Source organism: Amblyraja radiata, chromosome 7 (genome assembly GCF_010909765.2).
Source record: "Amblyraja radiata isolate CabotCenter1 chromosome 7, sAmbRad1.1.pri, whole genome shotgun sequence".
In the NCBI taxonomy this organism is placed as follows: Eukaryota; Metazoa; Chordata; class Chondrichthyes; order Rajiformes; family Rajidae; genus Amblyraja; species Amblyraja radiata.
In genome coordinates this window covers 84,126,343-84,147,735 of record NC_045962.1, presented here as the reverse complement: position 1 = coordinate 84,147,735, position 21,393 = coordinate 84,126,343, and the positions used below count along the sequence as shown (strand labels likewise).

General features: G+C 46.9%; 1 protein-coding gene across 1 annotated transcript in view; it reads right to left on the bottom strand.

Annotated features, from left to right (window-relative positions):
• Positions 1-21,393, bottom strand: part of cfap65 (cilia and flagella associated protein 65) — a 213,101-nt gene that overhangs the window by 84,086 nt on the left and 107,622 nt on the right. Inside the window, exon 21 of the mRNA XM_033024878.1 lies at positions 1,986-2,096. Coding sequence (XP_032880769.1) covers positions 1,986-2,096 — 111 coding nt within the window. The remainder of the gene's footprint in view (positions 1-1,985; positions 2,097-21,393) is intronic.

The window sequence follows — 21,393 nt, the reverse complement described above, 5'->3', positions numbered from 1 at the left end:
TATTTTGTGTCTATCTTTGATGCAAACCAGCATCTGCAGTTCCTACCTATACATTATGTGCGTGTATGTGTGTATACATATATATGTATACATTTTTTTTTAAATATGTGTGTATGTGTCTGTGTGTAGGAAGGAACTGCATATACTGGTTTACACCGAAGATAGACATAAAATTCTGGAGTAACTCAGCGGGTCAGGCAGCATCTCTGGAGCGAAGGAATGGGTGACGTTTCAGGTCGAGACCCTTCTTCAGACTGAGCCTTCAGGCGGGTTGACCTTTGGGTCTTCCAAGCGGGCACTATGGCCACGGCACCACATGAAGGCTTTTGCCACGTTGCACCTTGGAAAGGCATTTGCAGAGTGGTACGTGAGATTCAAACTTGTGACTTGAGGGTCATTAGTTCAGTTACAGAGCCGTCTGCCACTGACTGATGTTTTGGAGTGGGGATTTCCAAGCTGACTGCTCCATTCCCGAGCTCAAAACGTGGGAGAATATTTGCGGTCATTGAAAGCCACGAAACCATTATCGACTGACATAAGACAAGACGTGTGGGATTTAAACCCGGGACTTTCTGGGACTGAATGAAAATATTTCACAGCAGACAGTGGATGTATTGAAAGAGAGACCTGGTCTGAGAGGAAGATGAGCAGGGGGAGACAATCAGGAACATATTTAATATGAATTAATTAGTCATAAGAGCCATTCAGTCCATCAAGTCTACTCTGCCATTCAATCACGGCTGATCTATCTTTCCCTCTCAACCCCATTCTTCTGCCTTCTCCCCGTGACCCTTGAAACCTGTACTAGTCAAGAATTGGTCAATCTCTGCTTTCAAAATACCCTTGGCCTCCACGGCTGTCTGTAGCAATGAATTCCACAGGCTCACCACCCTCTGCTTTATTTCACTTGGAATTTACATTGCACGAGGCTTCAGGAACAGAATTAGGCCATTCGGCCCATCATGTGTACTCCCACTTATCCAGTTGTCTCCGCCAACTTATCCAGTGAAAGAAATGTCAATTGATATAACCATCATCCATGAGTTAAGGGCCTGTCCCACCAGCATGCGGTTGCATGCGTCTAGCGCGACCAAACGTGATCGCTTGAGGCGTACGGCTTCGCGGGGCCGGTCCCACTTCCAAGCGCGGGGGCGTATGGAGTTGTGCGGGACTGGTCCCGACATCGCGCGGGGCTCTGAAAATCCCGCACTGTCCGAAATCTATGCGCGCCAATGGCCTGTCGGCTCGCAGGCGTATTGAGGGCATACTTAGCGTCTTGACGGCGTACGCAGCGTTGCGCGATGACGTCACCGCCCAGCGTGCCGTTGCGCGATGACGTCACCGCCCAACGCCGTGCGACGTCCAAATTCAGTCGGCCCGCCTCCTGCCCAGCTGATTGGTGAGTATGATGTCGGGACCAGCCCCGCACAACTCCATACGCCTCCGCGCTTGGAAGTGGGACCGGCCCCGCGAGGCCGTACGCCTCAAGCGACCACGTTTGGTCGCGCTAGACGCATGCAATCGCATGCTGGTGGGACAGGCCCTTAGTGCTAAGCTACTCACCTGCTTTTTTTTGTTAATCAAAAATATTTATTCAAATATTAAAATAATATACACAGAACAATAAAAAACAAAACAGAACGCCCCACCATAATGCAGGACAAACGATAAACTATTACACAACTATCTTACACTCCTTGTCAAGGATGCATTCAACCCCCCCCGCGGTGCCCAGCGGTCCCGGAAATCCCCCAAGGTGCCCATTGACAGGGCGTAGTCCCTCTCTAACACCACCCGGGCGCGGACGTAACCTCGCTTCCGCCTGGCGCCGTGACTTGCGGATGGCCAGCTTGGCCAGGCCCAGGAACAACCCGACCAGGACATCCTCGGCACCCGCCCTCTCCCCTACGCGCAGGGTGTCCGGAGATGAGGGTGGTGGGCGTGAAGTGCAGCCAGAAGGCAAGGAGCAGCCCCAAGCTACTCACCTGTTTGGGTGGGTTGGCAGTGTCGATGCAAACAGGAGCAAACACGTGCTGGGTGGCAAGAAAGTGAACGTAGCAGTGGTCCTTGGGCACGGTGATACCAATGAAGTTCAACTAGAAGAGGTGGAAGACAATCAGAGCGTCACTTACACTGGAGAGACATTCTTACAGCTTCACAACTCTGAAGATCAGCCGCCTGTTCTTTGCCCTCCACAGATGCTGCCTGACTTGTTGAATTCCTCCGGCACTTTGTGTTTTGCTCAAGATACTGGCATCTGCGGCTTCTTGTGACCCACGTTCTGGTTGTGTGATGAAGCAATTAAAGGGCGAGTCAGGAGACAGGAGACAGGGAATGGGAGGAGGCCGGAATGGTCGGGAGGTGGGAAGAGTCTCGACGGTTTAATTGTCATATACATTGGGAACGGAACAAGGAAATTCTTACTTGCAGCAACTTTGCAGACACTGTAATGAAACAACACGACAAATAGATATACAATAAACGATAGCTAGTGGAAACAAGGAACTGCAGATACTTATTTATACTAAAGATGCAAAATGCTGGAGTAAATGCTTGGCCTGTCCCACTTATGCAACTTTTTAGGCGACTACAGGAGACTATGAGGTCGCCACATGTTTGCCGGGGTGTCGCTCTGGCTTCTTAAAAGTTGTCTCCACTCCTTCCCCCCCCCTTCCCCCCTTCCCCCCCCCCTCTCCCTCCCCCCCTCCCCCCCTGCTCCACCCCCCCCCTTCTCCCCCCCCCATTAAAAGGACTTAAGTGGCCCTTCCCATACACTGTGCTTTCACCGTCTTAATTACAGCGCCAACCTTCCTGTTCATCGGTGTGTGTCTGTATCACCTTGGCTTTGCACCGTGTGAATTTCACTCAGACAGCACTCTCCCCCACTTGCCCTGTCCCCCGCCTGCATAACAGGCTGGTGAAGGAAGCGATGAGTGTGCGTGCGCGTGTGTATGTGTGTGTGTGTTCAACTCTGACAGTCGCCGTTCCAGTCGCGACCTGCTACAACTTGACAGTCGCCGGCAGCCGCCTGAAAAATCGTCCACGTGGGACAGGCCCATAACTCAGCAGGTCAGGCAGCACCTCTGGAGAAAAAGGATGGGTGACGTTTCGGGTCGGGATCCTTCTTCAGACTGCTGCCTGCATCCAGAGACTGGGTTACTCTAGCACTTTGTATCTATACAATAAATAATATCAGAGGAGAAAGAAAGGGTTAACATTACAGATCAATGATCTTTCAAGAGAGATGACAAACTCTTTGAATCACTTCCCTCTGGAAGGCGACTCCGGACTGTCAAAGCTGCCACAGCCAGACATAAAAACAGTTTTTATCCACGAGTACTTTCTCTACTCAACAGCCAAAAATCTGTAGCCTCCCTTTGATCTGGTATTTTGTTGGTTCACGTGCTTGATCAATGGTGTTTTATCATTAATGTTTTATTATTATTAAAGTGTTTTCTGAGTCATTCGTAACTGTCACTGTATGTCATGTTGTTACTTGTGGGCGGAGCACCAAGGCAAATTCCTTGTATGTGAATACTTGGCCAATAAACCTACTTACGTACTTACTTAATTACTTACTTAATGTATCAGCCCTCACAAGAGAACAGAGTTGACAGGAATTTAAGAAACATTCAGACAGGTACATAAATCGGACAGGTTTGGAGGGACATTGGCCAAATGCTGGCAGGTGAGACTAAGGTAGATGGGACATGTTAGCCGGTGTGGGAAAGCTGAGCCAGACGGCCTGTTTCCACACTGTAAAGGCCCTGTCCCACTGAGGCAATATTTTCAGCGACTGTCACAGTCGTAGCAGGTCACCGAAAAAACGACGACTGGACCCCCCATACGACAATGTCTACGACAAGCTACGACAACCTACCACCTAGTCGACGGCAAGCTACCGACAACCAGCGACCCATTAAGACGTCCACCTATGACCACACCTACGACAACCTACAACCACACAGGCGACAATCTACAACAACCAAAGTCAACCTACGTCCACAAGCGACGACGAGCAACGACTCTGTCGGCGACAACTGAAGACAATTCAGTCGCCAGTACCTGTCGCCGGTTGGCGTAGGTTGACGTGGGTGGTCGCCAATGGAATTCACCGAAGTCAGCGCCCGGCGACAACCAACGTCACCCTGGCGACAACCTGCGTCATCCTGGCAACAACCTACAACAGCGCCTACAACAGGAGAACACAAGCTACGTCAAGCCCACAGTCGCCAAAAAGTTTAGAACATTTCAAAATCCAGTGGCGACCAGAAAAACGTTACGACTCTTTAGGTGACTTGAGGAGACAACTCACAACCCTACATGTGTCACCCCATGAAAAATGTGGTGGCTGCCTAGTCGCCTGTAGTGGGACAGGGGCTTATGACTTTAAGACGATGAATCTATAAGATCCAGTTATCACTATCTCAAATAACAGCAGGGCATTTCTACCAAGTATTCTGGACTAACTGTTATCCTTCGACCTGTACCACTAACAGAGATAATAGACAATAGACAATAGGTGCAGAAGTAGGCCATTCGGCCATTCAATGCGATCATGGCTGATCATCCCCAATCAGTACACCGTTCCTGCCTTCTCCCCATATCCCCTGGCTCCGCTATCTTTAAGAGCCCTATCTAGCTCTCTCTTGAAAGTATCCAGAGAACTGGCCTCCACCGCCCTCTGAGGCAGAGAATTCCACAGACCCAACTCTCTGTGTGAAAAAGTGTTTCCTCGTCTCCGTTCTAAATGGCTTACCCCTTATTCTTAAACTGTGGCCCCTGGTTCTGGACCCAACATGTTTCCTGCCTCTAGCGTGTCCAAACCCTTAATAATCTTAGTGTTTAAGAAGGAACTGCAGATGCTGGAAAATCGAAGGTACACAAAAATGCTGGAGAAACTCAGCGGGTGCAGCAGCATCTATGGATCAGTCTGAAGAAGGGTTTCAGCCCGAAACGTTGCCTATTTCCTTCGCTCCATAGATGCTGCTGCACCCGCTGAGTTTCTCCAGCATTTTTGTGTACCTTAATAATTTTATATGTTTCAATAAGATATCCTGTCATCCTTCCAAACTCCAGAGTATGCAAGCCCAGCCGCTCCATTCTCTCAGCATGTGGCAGTCCCGCCATCCCGGGAATTAACCTGGTGAACCTACGCTGCACTCCCTCAGTAGTAAGAATTGATTATCTAATCATTATCAAATTTCTATTTGGGAAACATGAAATTCACACACTAGTTAATGCGTTGACCACATTGCAACATTAATTACATTTCCAAAGTGTTTGATTGAGTTGGGGTTGAATAAATGCAATGGCTTTATCCTTTCAAAAGTGCGTTATATTTTGGTAGGAAAAACAAGGAGAGCCAAGGAAAACTACAGAGAGTAATTCTAAAGGGATTGCGCGAACAAAGAGATCTAGGGAATATATGTGTACAGTTTGTTGAAAGTGGCAAGGATGTTGGGAAAGTGGTTTCAGGACTTAGTGGATCCTGGGATTTATAAATAGCGGCAGAGAACATATAAGCAGGGAAGTGTGGCAAATCTTTACAACAAATTATAGTTCCGCCACAGCGAGAGGGTTGTGTTCAGTTTTGGGCACCACGATTTGGGGAAGATGGAAAAGCTTTAGAGAGGATACAGAAGAGATTCAGTCAAATCATTCCAGGAATGAAGGATGATAGTATTGTGGATAGTCAACAAAGTAATGCCCCTGTCCCACTTAGGAAACCTGAACGGAAACTTCTGGAGACTTTGCACCCCACCCAAGGTTTCCATGCGGTTCCCGGAGGTTCCCGGAGGTTTTTTTCAGTCTCCCAACCTGCTTCCACTACCTGCAACCTCCGGCAACCACCTGCAACCTCCGGGAACCGCACGGAAACCTTGGGTGGGGCGCAAAGTCTCCGTTCAGGTTTCCTAAGTGGGACAGGGGCATAAGAAAGAACTGCGGATGCTGGTTTAAATCGAAGGTAGGCACAAAATGCTGGAGTAACTCAGCGGGTGAGGCAGCATCTCTGGAGGGAAGGAATGGGCGACGTTTCGGGTCGAGACCCTTCTTCAGACCATTCCTTCTCTCCATAGATGCTGCCTCATCCTCTGAGCTACTCCAGCATTTTTTGTCTACCAGACCCAGAGAACTTGAGGTTGTTCTTGGAACCGAAGAGTTTAGTTTAGCTCAGAGAAATAGCAGTGAAACAGGCCCTTAGTCCCACTGAGTCCCACGCCGATCATACTAGTTATAGAGTCATAGTGACACAATGTGGAAACAAGCCCAACTTGCCCACACCGGCCAACATGTCCCAGCTACACTAGTCCCACCTGCCAGTATTTGGTCCATATCCCTCCAAATCTGTCCTATCCATGTATCTGTCTAACTGCTTCTTAAATGTTGGGATAGTCCCTGCCTCAACTACCTCCTCCGGCAGCTCGTTCTATACACCCACCACCCTTTGTGTGAAAAAGTTACCCCTCAGATTCCTATTAAATCTTTCCCCCCTTCACCCTAAACCTATGACCTCCGGCCCTCATCTCACCCACTCTGGACAAGAGACTCTGTGCATCTGCCCGATCTATTCCTCTCGTGATCTTATACACCTCTGCAAGATTCTATAAGACACCTCTATAGTTATCCCACTTTCTCATCCAATCCCAACAAACAGCTCATGACTAAAGATAGTGGATCTGAGGTCTATCGGCCATTAATTCTTCCGAACGATCACTAAAACTGGAGAGGATTCAGTCAAAGCTCTGAAGAAAATGACCTAATGATGGAAAAATGTTGTCCAATTTACAGAGACCAGTTAACCAACAAACCTGCCTGTAGTCAGGATGTACATGGAAGCTGACCCAGCCAGACATAAAAAAAGCTTTTTTACACAATTACTAGCCCTACTCAATAACCAAAAATCTGTACCTCCTTTTGCTCAGGTATTTTATTAATTCACATGTTTAATCGATAATGTTTTTTTATTAATATTTTATGTGTTATTCTTAATTGTTTACTGTATGTCATGTTGTCACTTGCAAGCGGAGCACCGAGGCAAATTCCTTGTATGTGAACATGCTTGACCAATAAACCTTTAAGAAGGAACTGCAGAGTCTGAAGAAGGGTCTTGACCCGAAACGTCACCGATTTCCTTCGCTCATTAGATGCTGCCTCACCTGCTGGAGTTTTACCCAGCGTTTTTGTCTACCTGGCCAATAAACTTATTCATTCATTATTCATTCATTCATTCATTCGTCCATTCATATGGGAGGAAACCTGAGCACCCGGAGGAAATGCGAGTGGTCACAGGGAGTACGTGCAAACTCCGCGGGGACGGCACCGAGGTCTGGATCGAACGCGGCGGCTCTACCCACTGTGCGTTACTCCAGGAGGTTGTGAGAAGGTGTGATTGCAATACTTAAAAACCATAAAAATGTACAGGCAGAATAGACTGAAAGAAATTGTTCCAATTGGCAGAAGGATCAAGGACCATGGGGGATAAAGAACCAACGGCGGCTCGGTGTACACAGTGTACGTTTGTAGACAGAGAGTGGCTCGGGCCCGGAATGCATTGCCAAGGAGTGCTCAAAAAAAAGGTGGCAAAGGAAGGGAAAGAACTTGCAGGTCTAAACGGAAAGGGCGGGTCAGTGGGACTAACTGAAGTGGCTCTTGCAACAAACCGGTGTGTGGACTCAACGAGTCAAATGGTCTCGCTCGGTCCCGGGGACAAAACCTCAATATGTGGGTCCTGTCTGCTTGCACAGGTGGATATTAAAGATCTCAATGCACTGTTCGAGGGGAGGACAGGCATTTTCCTGTTAACCACTCGCCAATATCCCTCCTACAGTAAATACCACCAGAAAAATAACAGAAACCAGACGTGGGCTGTTGTTGGCATGGAATGGCTGTGGCCTAGCAAAACAAAACATTGCATCCCCAAAGTTGACTCACTGTACTCCGAGCCCTTCCGACCATGCAATCTCATGTGGCATAGTGCAACTATTTATCGGCGTTCACAAAGAAGGCCTTCCATTTATGAGCCGCTGTTCACAATCTCAAGATGGCCAGAGGTCCCTGCAGCCCGAGCGGTGCTTTTGAACTGGTCATCTCCGAGTGTGGGAAATGTGACAAGCAAGCTCCTGGAGAGAGTCTGCAACGATCCTGCAACGATCACACACCCCTCAGAGGCCGATCGCAGCCCCTGACCACCTCCAGAAGCCACATTGCTAACCACCGAGCCCACCTGAATGTACAAGTTCACATCTCACCATCCCCCTGATGTGGGCTGAGGGAGAATTGTTGGTCGGAGCTCAGGGGAGAATTCTCCTGCCATTTTTTAATGATTTTTTTAAAAAGCAGACAGCTCCTCGGTTTAACGGCTCTTCTGAATGTGCAGAGAATCTGAGAGTGCAGAGAGGATGTTGCCAGGACTCGAGTGACTGTGCTCCAGAAAAAAGACTGAGCAGGCTAGGACCTTATTCCTCTGAGTGCAGTAGCCTGGAGGGAGATCTTAAAGAAGTGTATGAAATCATGTAAATAACTTAAGTTCATAAGTTCTAGAAGCAGGTTGGCCATTCGGCCCATCGAGTCTACCTCGCCATTCAATCATGGCTGATCTATCTTTCCCTCTCAACCCCACCCTCCTGCCTTCTCCCATTAACCCCTGACGCCCGTACTAATCAAGAATCTGATAGGGGAGGAGAAATCAACAATTGGTGGTCATACGTCTAAGGGGAAGATATACTAGCAACCTAACGGGCAACGTTTTCACACAGAGGGTGGAGGGCTTATAGAAACAGCTGCCAGAGAAGGTAGACACAAAACGCTGGAGTAACTCAGCGGGACAGGAGGGCGTCTCTGGAGAGAAGGAATGGGCGACGTTTCGGGTCGAGACCCTTCTTCAGACTGATGTCAGGGGAGGGGGCGGGGACAAAGATAGAATGTAGGCGGAGACAGTAAGACTAGTGGGAGAACTGGGAAGGGGACGGGGATGGAGAGTGAAAACAAGGGCTATCTGAAGTTAGAGAAGTCAATGTTCATACCGCTGAGTGGGGTGGGAGATTGCAACCTTCACGTGGTCCGCCCTATTTCAACGAATGCAATCAACCCGGCATGCACAATTAAATAAGATCAAATAGAACAAGTTGTCCTACAACTTTAGGCTGTGCACGCCATACGCAAGAAGAAGAAGAAGAAGTACCCCTGGAGTGTAAACTACCCAAGCGAAATATGAGATGCTGTTCCTCCAATTTGCGCTGGGCCTCACTCTGATATGGGGAGAAGGCAGGATCGGGGGACTGATTGGGGATGATCAGCCATGATCGCATTGAATGGCGGAGCTGGCTCGAAGGGCCGAATGGCCTACTCCTGCATCTATTGTCAATTGACATTGGAGGAGGCCCAGGACAGAAAGGTCAGACTGGGAATGGGAGGGGGAGTAGCTGAGCCACTACACTACAGAGAAGGTAGCTGAAGTCAAGTACAAGTACAATTTGGACAGATACATGGATAGGAAAGGTTTAGATGGAGATATATATGGGCCATATATGTGCAGGTGGGACTGGTGAAGATCGGGCATCTTGTTCAGCATGGGCAAGTTACGCCGAAGGGCTGTTTCCCTGCTGTGTGACTCTCTAACTTTATACACGTAACGTCTCAGGAGATAATTCTAGATGAGCTGTGCTGACTTGTGACAGTACAGGTAAGCATTTTTTTCTGCCTATCGATGACTGTGCGGTTATTGGGGAAAGAAACGCTGCTGTTACCTTCTACAGCATGGAAACGGGCCCTTCGCCCAACATGTCCATGCAGAGAGAGAAAACGGGGAATTATAGACCAGTTCACCTGACATCAGTGGTAGGGAAGATGCTGGAGTCAATTATAAAAGATGAGATGGCCGCGCACATGGATAGCAGTAACAGGATCAGCCCCAGTCAGCAAGGATTAACAAAGGGGAAATCATGCTTGACTAATCTTCTGTAATTTTGATGTAACTAGGAAATTTGTAATTCTGTAATTCTGTAATTTTGATGTAACTAGGAAAATGGACAAGGGAGAGCAGTGGATGTCGTATACCTGGACTTTCAGAAAGCATTTGATAAGCATTGAGATTAGTGGGCAAAATTAGGGCACATGGTATTGGGGGTAGAGTGCTGACATGGATAGAGAAGTGGTTGGCAGACAGGAAACAAAGAGTAGGGATTAACGGGTCCCTTTTAGAATGGCAGGCAGTGACTAGTGGGGTACCGCAAGGATTAATGCTGGGACCGCAGCTATCTACAATATACATCAATGATTTGGATGAAGGGATTCAAAGTAACATTAGCAAATTTGCAGATGACACAAAGTTGGGTGGCAGAGTGAACTGTGAGGATGCTATGAGAATGCAGGGTGACTTGGACAGGTTGGGGAAGTGGGCAGATGCATGGCAGATGAAGTTTAATGCGGATAAATGTGAGGTTATTCACTTTGGTAGCAAAAACAGGAAGGCAGATTACTATCTAAATGGCGTCAAGTTGGGAAAAGGGGAAGTACAACGGGATCTGGGGGTCCTTGTACATCAGTCTATGAAAGTAAGCATGCAGGTACAGCAGGCAATGAAAAAAGAGAATGGCATGTTGGCCTTTATAACAAGAGGAATCGAATATAGGAGCAAAGAAGTCCTTCTGCATTTGTACAGAGCCCTAGTGAGACCTCACCTGGTATTGTGTGCAGTTTTGGTCCCCTAATTTGAGGAAGGACATTCTTGCTATTGAGGGAGTGCAGCGTAGGTTTTCAAGGTTAATTCCCGGGATGGCGGGACTGTCATATGCTGTGAGAATGGGCCGGCTGGGCTTGTACACTCTGGAGTTTAGGAGGATGAGAGTGGATCTCATTGACACATATAAGATTGTTAAGGGCTTGGACACGCTAGAGGCAGGAAACATGTTCCCGATGTTGGGGTAGTCAAGAACCAGGGGCCACAGTTTAAGAATAAGGAGTAAGCCATTTAGAATGGAGACGAGAAAACACTTTTTCTCACAGAGAGTTGTGAGTCTGTGGAATTCTCTGCCTCAGAGGGCGGTGTAGGCAAGTTCTCTGGATGCTTTCAAGAGAGAGCTAGATAGGGGTCTTAAAAATAGCGGAGTCAGGGGATATGGGGAGAAGGCAGGAACGGGGTACTGATTGGGGATGATCAGCCATGATCACATTGAATGGCGGTGCTGGCTCGAAGGGCCTAATGGCCTACTCCTGCACCTATTGTCTATTTAAAACATGTAACGTCTCAGGAGATACCTCTAGATGAGCTGTGCTGACTTGTGACAGTACAGGTAAACATTTTTCTGCCTATCGATGACTGTGTGGTTATTGGGGAAAGAAACGCTGCTGTTATGTTCTACATGGTGGAAACAGGCCCTTCGCCCAACTTGTCCATCTCACCTATGTTAGTCCCTCTTGCCCATATACCACTAAACCTTTCGTTTCATTAGGCCAGTTCATTGGCTAGATTTAAGAGGGAGTTAGATGTGGCCCTTGTGGCTAAAGGGATCAGGTGGTATGGAGAGAAGGCAGGTACAGGATACTGAATTGGATGATCAGCCATGATCATATTGAATGGCGGTGCAGGCTCAAAGGGCCAAATGGCCTACTCCTGCACCTATTTTCTATGTTTCTATGTTTCTTTCCATATACCTGTTTTTTTTTTTAAATGTACCAGCCTCAACTACCTCCTCTGGCAGCTCATTGTATATACCCACGAGCCTCCGTGTGAAGAAGTTGCCCCTCTGGTTCCTGCTGATGTTCCCCCCTCTCAACTTAAACCAATGTCCACTAGTCTTCATTTCCCCTCGTCTTGGGAGAAGACTCTGAACATTCACCCTATTTATCCCCCTCGTGATTTGATACAACTCTATAAGATCACCCCTCAGCCTCCTGCACCCCTTGGAATAAAATCCTAGCTTGCCTAGGCTCTACCTATAGCTCAGGCCCTCAAGTCCCGACAACATCCTTGTAAATGTTTAAGAAAGAACTGCAGATGCTGGAAAAATCGATGGTAGACAAAAATGCTGGAGAAACTCAGCGGGTGAGGCAGCATCTATGGAGCGAAGGAATAGGTGACGTTTCGGGTCTTGACCCGAAATGTCACCTATTCCTTCGCTCCATAGATGCTGCCTCACCCGCTGAGTTTCTCCAGCATTTTTTTATCTACATCCTTGTAAATCTTCCCTGCACTCTTTCCAGGTTAATGGCAAGTTTGCTCTGCCAGGGTGGCCAAAGCTGAACACAACAAAGACACAAAGTGCTGGAGTAACTGAACGGGTCAGGCAGCATCTCTGATCAAAGGGACCAGGTGACTCTTCAGGTCTGTTCGTTGATTGGAATTTTGGGGGGACGATCTTAGGTGATGTCATTTGAACGGATAAGTGCTTGAGGAACTTTAACCTTTCAAGACCACGGAATGAGTGGAGAGATTTGGGAATGAGCCGAAATAGGGGCATCGCTTTGAACTGGAAAGGACAGGATGGGCAGAATGGCTCTGTCCGACTCTGCAAAATTCTGTGACTACAGTCACAATATAGCTTTCTGACATCACTATGCATGTACATTCCAATTCTCTGCCCACTCCGTCAATGTGTGAGCACATACTAGCCCCTTTAACATCGTGCAGGGAGGGATCAAAGCCCTGAAGGACTTCGAGGCCAAGCCACATCAGGAAGATTTTAAGGTAGGGTTCCTTTGTTGCATTTGAAAGCCGAATGGAAAGGTGCAAGTTAGTTCTCGTGGCGTTGCAGGGCGGGATGATATCAAAGAGTCGAGGAAGGATTTGAGTGTAGGAGCAGGGAGGTTCTACTGCAGTGGTACAAGGTCTTGGTGAGACCACACCCGGTGTATTGCGTACAGTTTTGGTCTCCTAATCTGAGGAAAGACATTCTTGCCGTAGAGAAGAAGATTCACCAGACTGATTCCTGGGACCGCAGGACTTTCATATGAAGAAAGACTGGATAGACTCGGTTTGTACTCGCTAGAATTTAGAAGATTGAGGGGGGATCTTACAGAAACGTACAAAATTCTTAAGGGGTTGGACAGGCTAGATGCAGGAAGATTGTTCCCGATGTTGGGGAAGTCCAGAACAAGGGGTCACAGTTTAAAGATAAGGGGGAAATCTTTTAGGACCGAGATGAGGAAAACATTTTTCACACAGAGAGTGGTGAATCTCTGGAATTCTCTGCCACAGAAGGTAGTTGAGGCCAGTTCCTTGGCTATATTTAAGAGGGAGTTAGATGTGGCCCTTGTGGCTAAAGGGATCAGGGGGTATGGAGAGAAGGCAGGTACAGGATACTGAGTTGGATGATCAGCCATGATCATATTGAATGGCGGTGCAGGAGTAGGCCATTCGGCCCTTCGAGTCTGCACCGCCATTCAATATGATCATGGCTGATCATCCAACTCAGTATCCCATACCTGCCTTCTCTCCATACCCTCTGATCCCCTTAGCCACAAGGGCCACATCTAACTCCCTCTTAAATATAGCCAATGAACTGGCCTCGACTACCCTCTGTGGCAGAGAGTTCCAGAGATTCACCACTCTCTGTGTGAAAAAAGTTCTTCTCATCTCGGTTTTAAAGGATTTCCCCCTTATCCTTAAACTGTGACCCCTTGTCCTGGACTTCCCCAACATCGGGAGCAATCTTCCTGCATCTAGCCTGTCCAACCCCTTAAGAATTTTATAAGTTTCTATAAGATCCCCTCTCAATCTCCTAAATTCTAGAGAGTATAAACCAAGTCTATCCAGTCTTTCTTCATAAGACAGTCCTGACATCCCAGGAATCAGTCTGGTGAACCTTCTCTGCACTCCCTCTATGGCAATAATGTCCTTCCTCAGATTTGGAGACCAAAACTGTACGCAATACTCCAGGTGTGGTCTCACCAAGACCCTGTACAACTGCAGTAGAACCTCCCTGCTCCTATACTCAAATCCTTTTGCTATGAAAGCTAACATACCATTCGCTTTCTTCACTGCCTGCTGCACCTGCATGCCTACTTTCAATGACTGGTGTACCATGACACCCAGGTCTCGCTGCATCACCCCTTTTCCTAGTCGGCCACCATTGAAGGGCCGAATGGCCTACTCCTGCACCTGTTTTCTATGTTTCTATGTTTCTATGAAGGTAAAGGGCTTCAAAACCAGGGTGATTTCGAAATCCAAGTGTTTGGTGGACAGAAAATCTATGCAGATCGTAATGAAGATAAGTTATCGGGAAGTGAAATGATGCAAGATAGCATACAAGCAGTGGGGTTTTGAAAGTAGTTAAGTTTATGAAGCGCAAAATGTTAACCAAAATATCCTGCTTAAGGAGGAACTGCAGGTGCTGGAAAATCGAAGGTAGACAAAAATGCTGGAGAAACTCAGCGGGTAAGGCAGCACCTATGGAGCAAAGGAAATAGGCGACGTTTCGTGTCGAAACCCTTCTTCAGACTGATGAAGGCACAACCCAAAATGTCGCCTATTTCCTTCGCTCCATAGATGCTGCCTCACCCACTGAGTTTCTCCAACGTTTTTGTCAACCAAAATATCCTGGGCACTTTGGCCAAGAACAGAATCGTAATCAATTAAGAACAGATTCAGTCTGGAGAAGAGTCTCGACACTTAAATGTCACCCAGTCCTTTTCTCCAGAGATGCTGTCTGACCCGCTGAGTTACTCCAGCGTTTTGTGTCTACCTTCCTAAACAGGCCTGAGAGCTAACTGCAAAGCCACTGAATTCACAACTAAAAAAAGGCAGAGTGGCGCATAGCAGGTGATAGAGACGGCCGCTGCCTCACAGCTCCAGCGGCCCAGGTTCGATCCTGATCCCAAGTACTGTCTGTGTGGAGTTTGCATGTTTTTCCTGTGACCCGGTTGTGTTTTTTGGGGGTGTTCTGGCTTCCACTCACGTCAGTATGCCAACTCGTTCGGCATTGACAAGGTGGGTCGAAGGGCTTGTCTTTCGACAATTCGACTAGTCCAAGAACATGCCAGTTTGTAGGTCAATTGCTCAGCATGAAAGTTGCCCCTGGTGTGGAAGGTTGAAAGGTAGAATCTGGGGAGAGTTGAATTGATGGGAATGGAGCGGCTGGGGTACAGTGAAAAACTTTAAGGAAGTGAATAAAGAAAAGAACAGGACCGGCCCTCATAGGTCAGGCCCTTAAAGTCCAGGCAACATCCACATGATATAATTATTAGGCATGTTCAGTGCGGTTTAGTTTATTGTCACATGTACCGAGGTACAGTGAAAAGCATTTGTTGCGTGCTATAGCAAGCCAGCAGAAAGACAATACATGATTACAATCGAGCCATTCACATTGTACAGATACATGATAAGGGAATAATGTTTAGTGCAAGGTAAAGCCAGTAACGTCCGATCAAAGACAGTACGAGGGTCCCCGATGAGGTAGGTGGAGGTTCAAGGCTGCTCTCTGGTTGCGTTATGCCCCTGTCCCACTTAGGAAACCTGAACGGAAACCTCTGGAGACTTTGTGCCTCACCCAAGGTTTCCGTGCAGTTCCCGGAGGTTCCCGGAGGTTTTTGTCAGTCTCCCTACCTGCTTCCACTACCTGCAACCTCCGGCAACCACCTGCAACCTCCGGGAACCGCATTGAAACCTTGGGTAGGACGCAAAGTCTCCAGAGGTTTCCGTTCAGGTTTCCTAAGTGGGACAGGGGCAGTAGGATGGTTAAGTTGCCTGATGACAGCTGGGAAGAAACTGTGTGCTCCATTTAATCCGTGGGGGTTTTAAGTTCATAAATGCATAAGTGATAGGAGCAGAGTTAGGCCATTCGGCCCATCAAGTCCACTCCGCCATTCAATCGTGGCTGACCTATCTCTCCCACCTAAACCCCATTCTCCTGCCTTCTCCCCATTGCCCCATGACTCCTGTACCAATCATACAAGTACTAATCGTACTTTTCTGTTGCATTCTCCACCCCCAGCAAGTAGTTATTAGGTTAAAGAAATGAAAGCAAAGGCCATTGATGGTAATTTCATGCAGCAGCTCCATGGGAATTTCCCCGGCCGGTGCTAATCCGGTGCACCTGCTCTCTGGTTTGTTCAAGGAAATAGCAAGGTGCAAATTTGGCAGAGATAAACTTCACTGGTATGTTTTTCAATAAAATAAAATTCATTTGAAGAAAAATATTTATCAACCCATGCTGCAAAAGGGCACTCCCCAACTGCATTTAGCGTGAAACTAGCTGTGTATTTGATGCAAACTTAAAATGTACAGTATCTTTGATGTAAATATTTGGTATAGCGAAGAGTTACGAGGAGGTTGCCAGGGCTCGTGGGCCTGGGCTGTAGGGAGAAGTTGAGCAGACTGGGACCTCTATTCGTTGGAGAGCAGGAGGATAAGGGATGATATTATAGATAGAAACATAGAAAATAAGTGCAGGAGGAGGCAATTCGGCCCTTCGAGCCAGCACCGCCATTCATTGTGATCATGGCTGATCGTCCCCAATCAATAACCCGTGGCTTCCTTCTCCCCATATCCCTTGACTCCACTAGCCCCTAGAGCTCTATCTAACTCTCTCTTAAATCCATCCAGGGACTTGGCCTCCACTGCCCTATGTGGCAGGGAATTCCACAACTCTCTGTGTGAAAAAGTTTTTTTCTCACATCAGTCTTAAATGGCCTCCCCTTTATTCTAAGACTGTGGCCCTTGGTTCTGGACTCGCCCAACATTGGGAACATTTTTCCTGCACCTAGCTTGTCCAGTCCTTTTACCATTTTATATGTTTCTATAAGATCCCTCCTCATCCTTCTAAACTCCAGTGAATACAAGCCTAGTCTTTTCAATCTTTCCTCATATGACAGTCCCGCCATCCCAGGGATCAATCTCGTGAACCTACGCTGCACTGCCTCAATCACAAGGATGTCCTTCCTCAAATTAGGAGACCAAAACTGCACACAATACTCCAGATGTGGTCTCACCAGAGCCCTATACAACTGCAGAAGAACCTCTTTACTCCTATACTGAAATCCTCTTGTTATGAAGGCCAACATTCCATTAGCTTTCTTCACTGCCTGCTTTACCTGCACGCCAACTTTCAGTGACCGGTGTACAAGGACACCCAGGTCTCGCTGCACCTCCCCCTTACCTAACCTAATCCCATTGAGATAATAATCTGCCCCCTTGTTTTTGCCGCCAAAGTGGATAACCTCACATTTATCTATATTATACTGCATCTGCCACGCATCTGCCCACTAACTCAACCTGTCCAGGTCACCCTGCAACCTACTAACATCCTCTTCACAGTTCACACTGCCACCCAGCTTTGTGTCACCCGCAAACTTGCTAGTGTTGCTCATAATTCCCTCTTCCAAATCATTAATATATATGGTAAACAGTTGCGGCCCCAACACCGAGCCTTGCGGCACTCCACTCGATGTGTACAAAATCAATGGAGGAATAGATCGGGTAAACGCAGAGTCTCTAGCCCAGAGTAGGGTAACCTGAGGACATAGGTTTAAGGTGAGGGGGAAGAAGTTTTAATAGGAGTCTGAGAGGTTACTTTTTCAAACAAAAGGAGGAGAGTGTATGGAATGAGCTGTCAGTGGAAGTAGTTGAGGCAGGGACTATTGAAGCTTTTAAGATGCTACTAGACCAACTGGGACCCGTTGGTCCCCCAACTGTGCAACCCGTTTCCCCAACCCAATATAGCACCACTAACCCGTAGCCCCCGCGGGAGGCGTGGTCCCCCAAGTCAACCCACTGCTGAGCGTAAGATTCCAGCACTCCCCTGCCTCCCCCAGCACTAGTTTAAAAAATAAAAAAATTCAATTGCACTTCCCCAATTGCAATACCAATTGACCCTCCCCTTCCTGTCCTGCCAGCAGCTGGAGTAAGTGTTGTATGATGGCAACATTGTTGCAAATGTCGGGTGGAGGACTGTGATATCCCATTCAGGTGAGAAATTGGTGGAAGCACAGAGTGTTCCTGTATTGCAACTTTGTTGGAAGCTGGTAGGAAGGATTTTAACAGTAAAAAATCTTGTTAAAGTTGGCTTTTTTAAACCTTGAAATATCAATAATTTGTGAAATATAACTTCAAATGTGAAGAAACTTGATATGAATGACCACGGGAAAAAGCTGAGTAAGATCCTGCAAAAGATGTTTGCGTTATTGTGTACCGTTTAGGCGTAGCTCTTGAGATCACAGACAGACAGACAGTCAAGACTTTTAGTATATAGATTAGGCAGATACATGGATAGGACAGGTTTGGAGGGATATGGGCTAAACTCAGGCAGGTGGGACTAGTGCAGATGGGACATATTTGTCGGTGTTGGGCAAGTTGAGCCGAAGGACTTTTTTCCACACTGTATGACACAATAGACAATAGGTGCAGGAGTAGGCCATTTGGCCCTTCGAACCAGCACCGCCATTCAATGTGATCATGGCTGATCATCCCCAATCAGTACCCCGTTCCTGCCTTCTTCCCATATCCCCTGACTCCACTATTTTTAAGAGCCCTATCTAGCTCTCTCTTGAAAGCATCCAGAGAACCGGCCTCCACCGCCCTAATCCCCTATAAAATAGTAAGATTAAACGAGAACTTACCAGTTTGAAGTTTGATCTGTATTTTATGAGGAGTTACGATGAGGGATTATGTGAAGAACCCGCTCGGTGTGGAATCACAGATAGACACAGTTATTGAAGTAAACATAGTAAAGACAAGGAGACATCAGTTTATGACTTTGACCCATATTATTGAGGGTGGGAGCGGAGGGCACGTAATCCCTCATCGTAACTCCTCATAAAATACAGATCAAACTTCAAACTGGTAAGTTCTCGTTTAATCTTACTATTTTACTTCGGAGTCACGTGAGTGATTCCGTGAAGATTTCAAAGCTCTGTGATTTCAAACCGTGTAACAGTTATTACTATATCACTGCCAAAGTCTTTGAGGGAGGAAGTGTGTTATCGCACCAACCAATGAATCTGTTTGTAGAAATACACAATGGTATTTTTTAACAATAACAACAAATAAATTAAATTGCTCCCCTGGGCTTAAATTAAATATTTGCAGTCTGTAAAATCTTTCCTGCAAATAAAACAGGTTTTGCCAACGGCTTATTATAAAATTTCTGAACGGTCTTTCCCCCCACCATCCTGCTGTAGCCAGGATGTGGTTTATAGGCACGCCCATTCTTTTAGCCGTCGACGTGGATGCTGCCCTGGTGGAATGAAATTTGTGCATGTTAGTTTTTATCCCAGCAGCTTTTAGCACCTGCTTGAGCCATCTCGAAATGGCTCGTCACCCGACCATAAGGTTTTTTATGACTAACCCACAAGGCTTTTCATCTCCCTCGAGTATTTTGGTTGTGTCTATGTAGGATAGTAGGGTCATGGCAAATAACCGTGTTTCTGACGGGTAAGCCCGGAATTCCATGACTGGATTAGGTGTTCCTGGTCTGCTCTGTTTGATCATTCCCTGGATAACGACAGAGATCTGGTCTGGAGCTGTGAGCATGTTGTCCAGTCGCAATAGGTGTAGTGACTGGACCTTCTGTGCAGATACAAGTGCCATCAACATTAGTGTTTTGAGCATAGATGGTTCCAGGTTGAGGGATCTGGCTGGTGGCCATCCTCTGAGGTATGTCAGGACCACACTGACATCCCATATATGGGTGTACCTTGGTCTAGGGGGTTAGAGTTGTAAATACCCTTCATTAGTTTGACCACCAGCTGGTGGGACCCCATGGCCTGTTGTCCTGGAGCTGGTTTTAAATAGACAGGCAGGGCAATTCTAGCTGTGTTGATGGCTCTGTAGCTGAGTCCTTCATCGTGGTGAAGGTTCGCCAGGAATTCCAGTACGTTGGTAACTGTAGCGGTTGAGTAGGTGGTCCCTGTATCCAAGCAGTACTTCTCCCATTTTTTGATGCTGGACAAGTGCTGTTTTTTAGTGGATGTTCGGAGGGATGCTGACATGGTGTCGACGGTTTGTTCTGATAATCCCAGTCCCAGAAGTGGTTTGTGCAGAATCTGCAACCCAGGAGTTTGATTTTTTCATGGCACGGGTGGCTTGTGCCCGACACTGGGTGTTAATAACTCTGGGTCACTGGGGAATACCATCGGAGTTTCAACAAACATGTCATGGAGTATTGGGAACCACAGGCTGTATAGGCCAGTCGGGTACTATCAAAATACCTGAAATAGAGTCCATTTGTACTGTGCGTAGTCCCCGACTGATGAGGCAGAAGGGAGGAAATGCATAGAAGAAGAATTTCCCCAATCCAGCGCGAACGCATCTACCGCTGCTGCCTCAGGGTCTGGTTCCCAAGCGACATACATAGGTACCTGGTGATTTAGCCTTGATGCAAATAAATCTATATCTGGCGTGCCATATTGCTTGATAACTTTTGTGAACATTTTTGGGGGGTTTTTAACATCCATTCGATGTTGTCATTAACTTTACGTGACCTGGTGTCTGCCACTGTATTTAGCTTACCTGGCAGGTAAGTTACTGATAGCCAAATATGTCTTTGGACACACCATTGCCAAATTGTGTTGACCAACTTGTCGCATGATACCGATTTTATGCCGCCCATATGGTTAATGTAGGCCACCACCGTAGTATTATCTATTTATAACCGTACATGCAAGTGATGCATATTTATGCATATGCTTTTAAACCATAAAAGTCACCCAACATCTCTAGATAATTAATGCCCATTAATTATAAGTGTAAGTGGTAACGATGATTCTGGGTTAGTCCATCTACTACTTGTGCTGGATATAGAGTTAGTTGCTCCCCAGCCTTGAGCACTGTCATCTGTTTGGATAACTGACGTAGGGTTAGTGATGATAATGGGCTGAAAACTATGTCAAACGTTTTTTGCCCACCACTGTAGTTCTGATATTACTTCAGTGGGTAACTTCATGAAATGATCATAATGACCTGTATGTCGTTTTTGGTACAAAGGTCCGAATTATGTAGCCGGAAATGCTGCTACCATTTTCCCAACTACTCTGTTACTTGTCGAGTAGTTGGTAGTTTGTTGACCATTAAATTGTTGCATGATTGTGCCAATTCAACTATTTTGTCTCTTGGCAATGTTACAGTCACGTAGACTGAATTAATTGTGAAGCCCAAGTAGTCCATGATAGTGGATGGCTTCAACTTAGATTTATCTGGATGTAAGACAACCCCAGGGTTTCGAATAACTGTTTGGTAGCTGAACAGCTAACATAGTCAATTTCATGGTCTTGCCTACCATTTAGGATATCATCAAGATATGCCATGACAATATGTTTTTGTCTTCTGAATATTGCCAGAGCTGGTTTTAGTGTCTTGGTGACACTCTTGGCTGATGTGAACCCATTGGGCAATGCTTTAAACTGCTATAGCTGCCCCATCCAGGTAAATCTGCGATGATCCTTGTGAATGGTACTAAA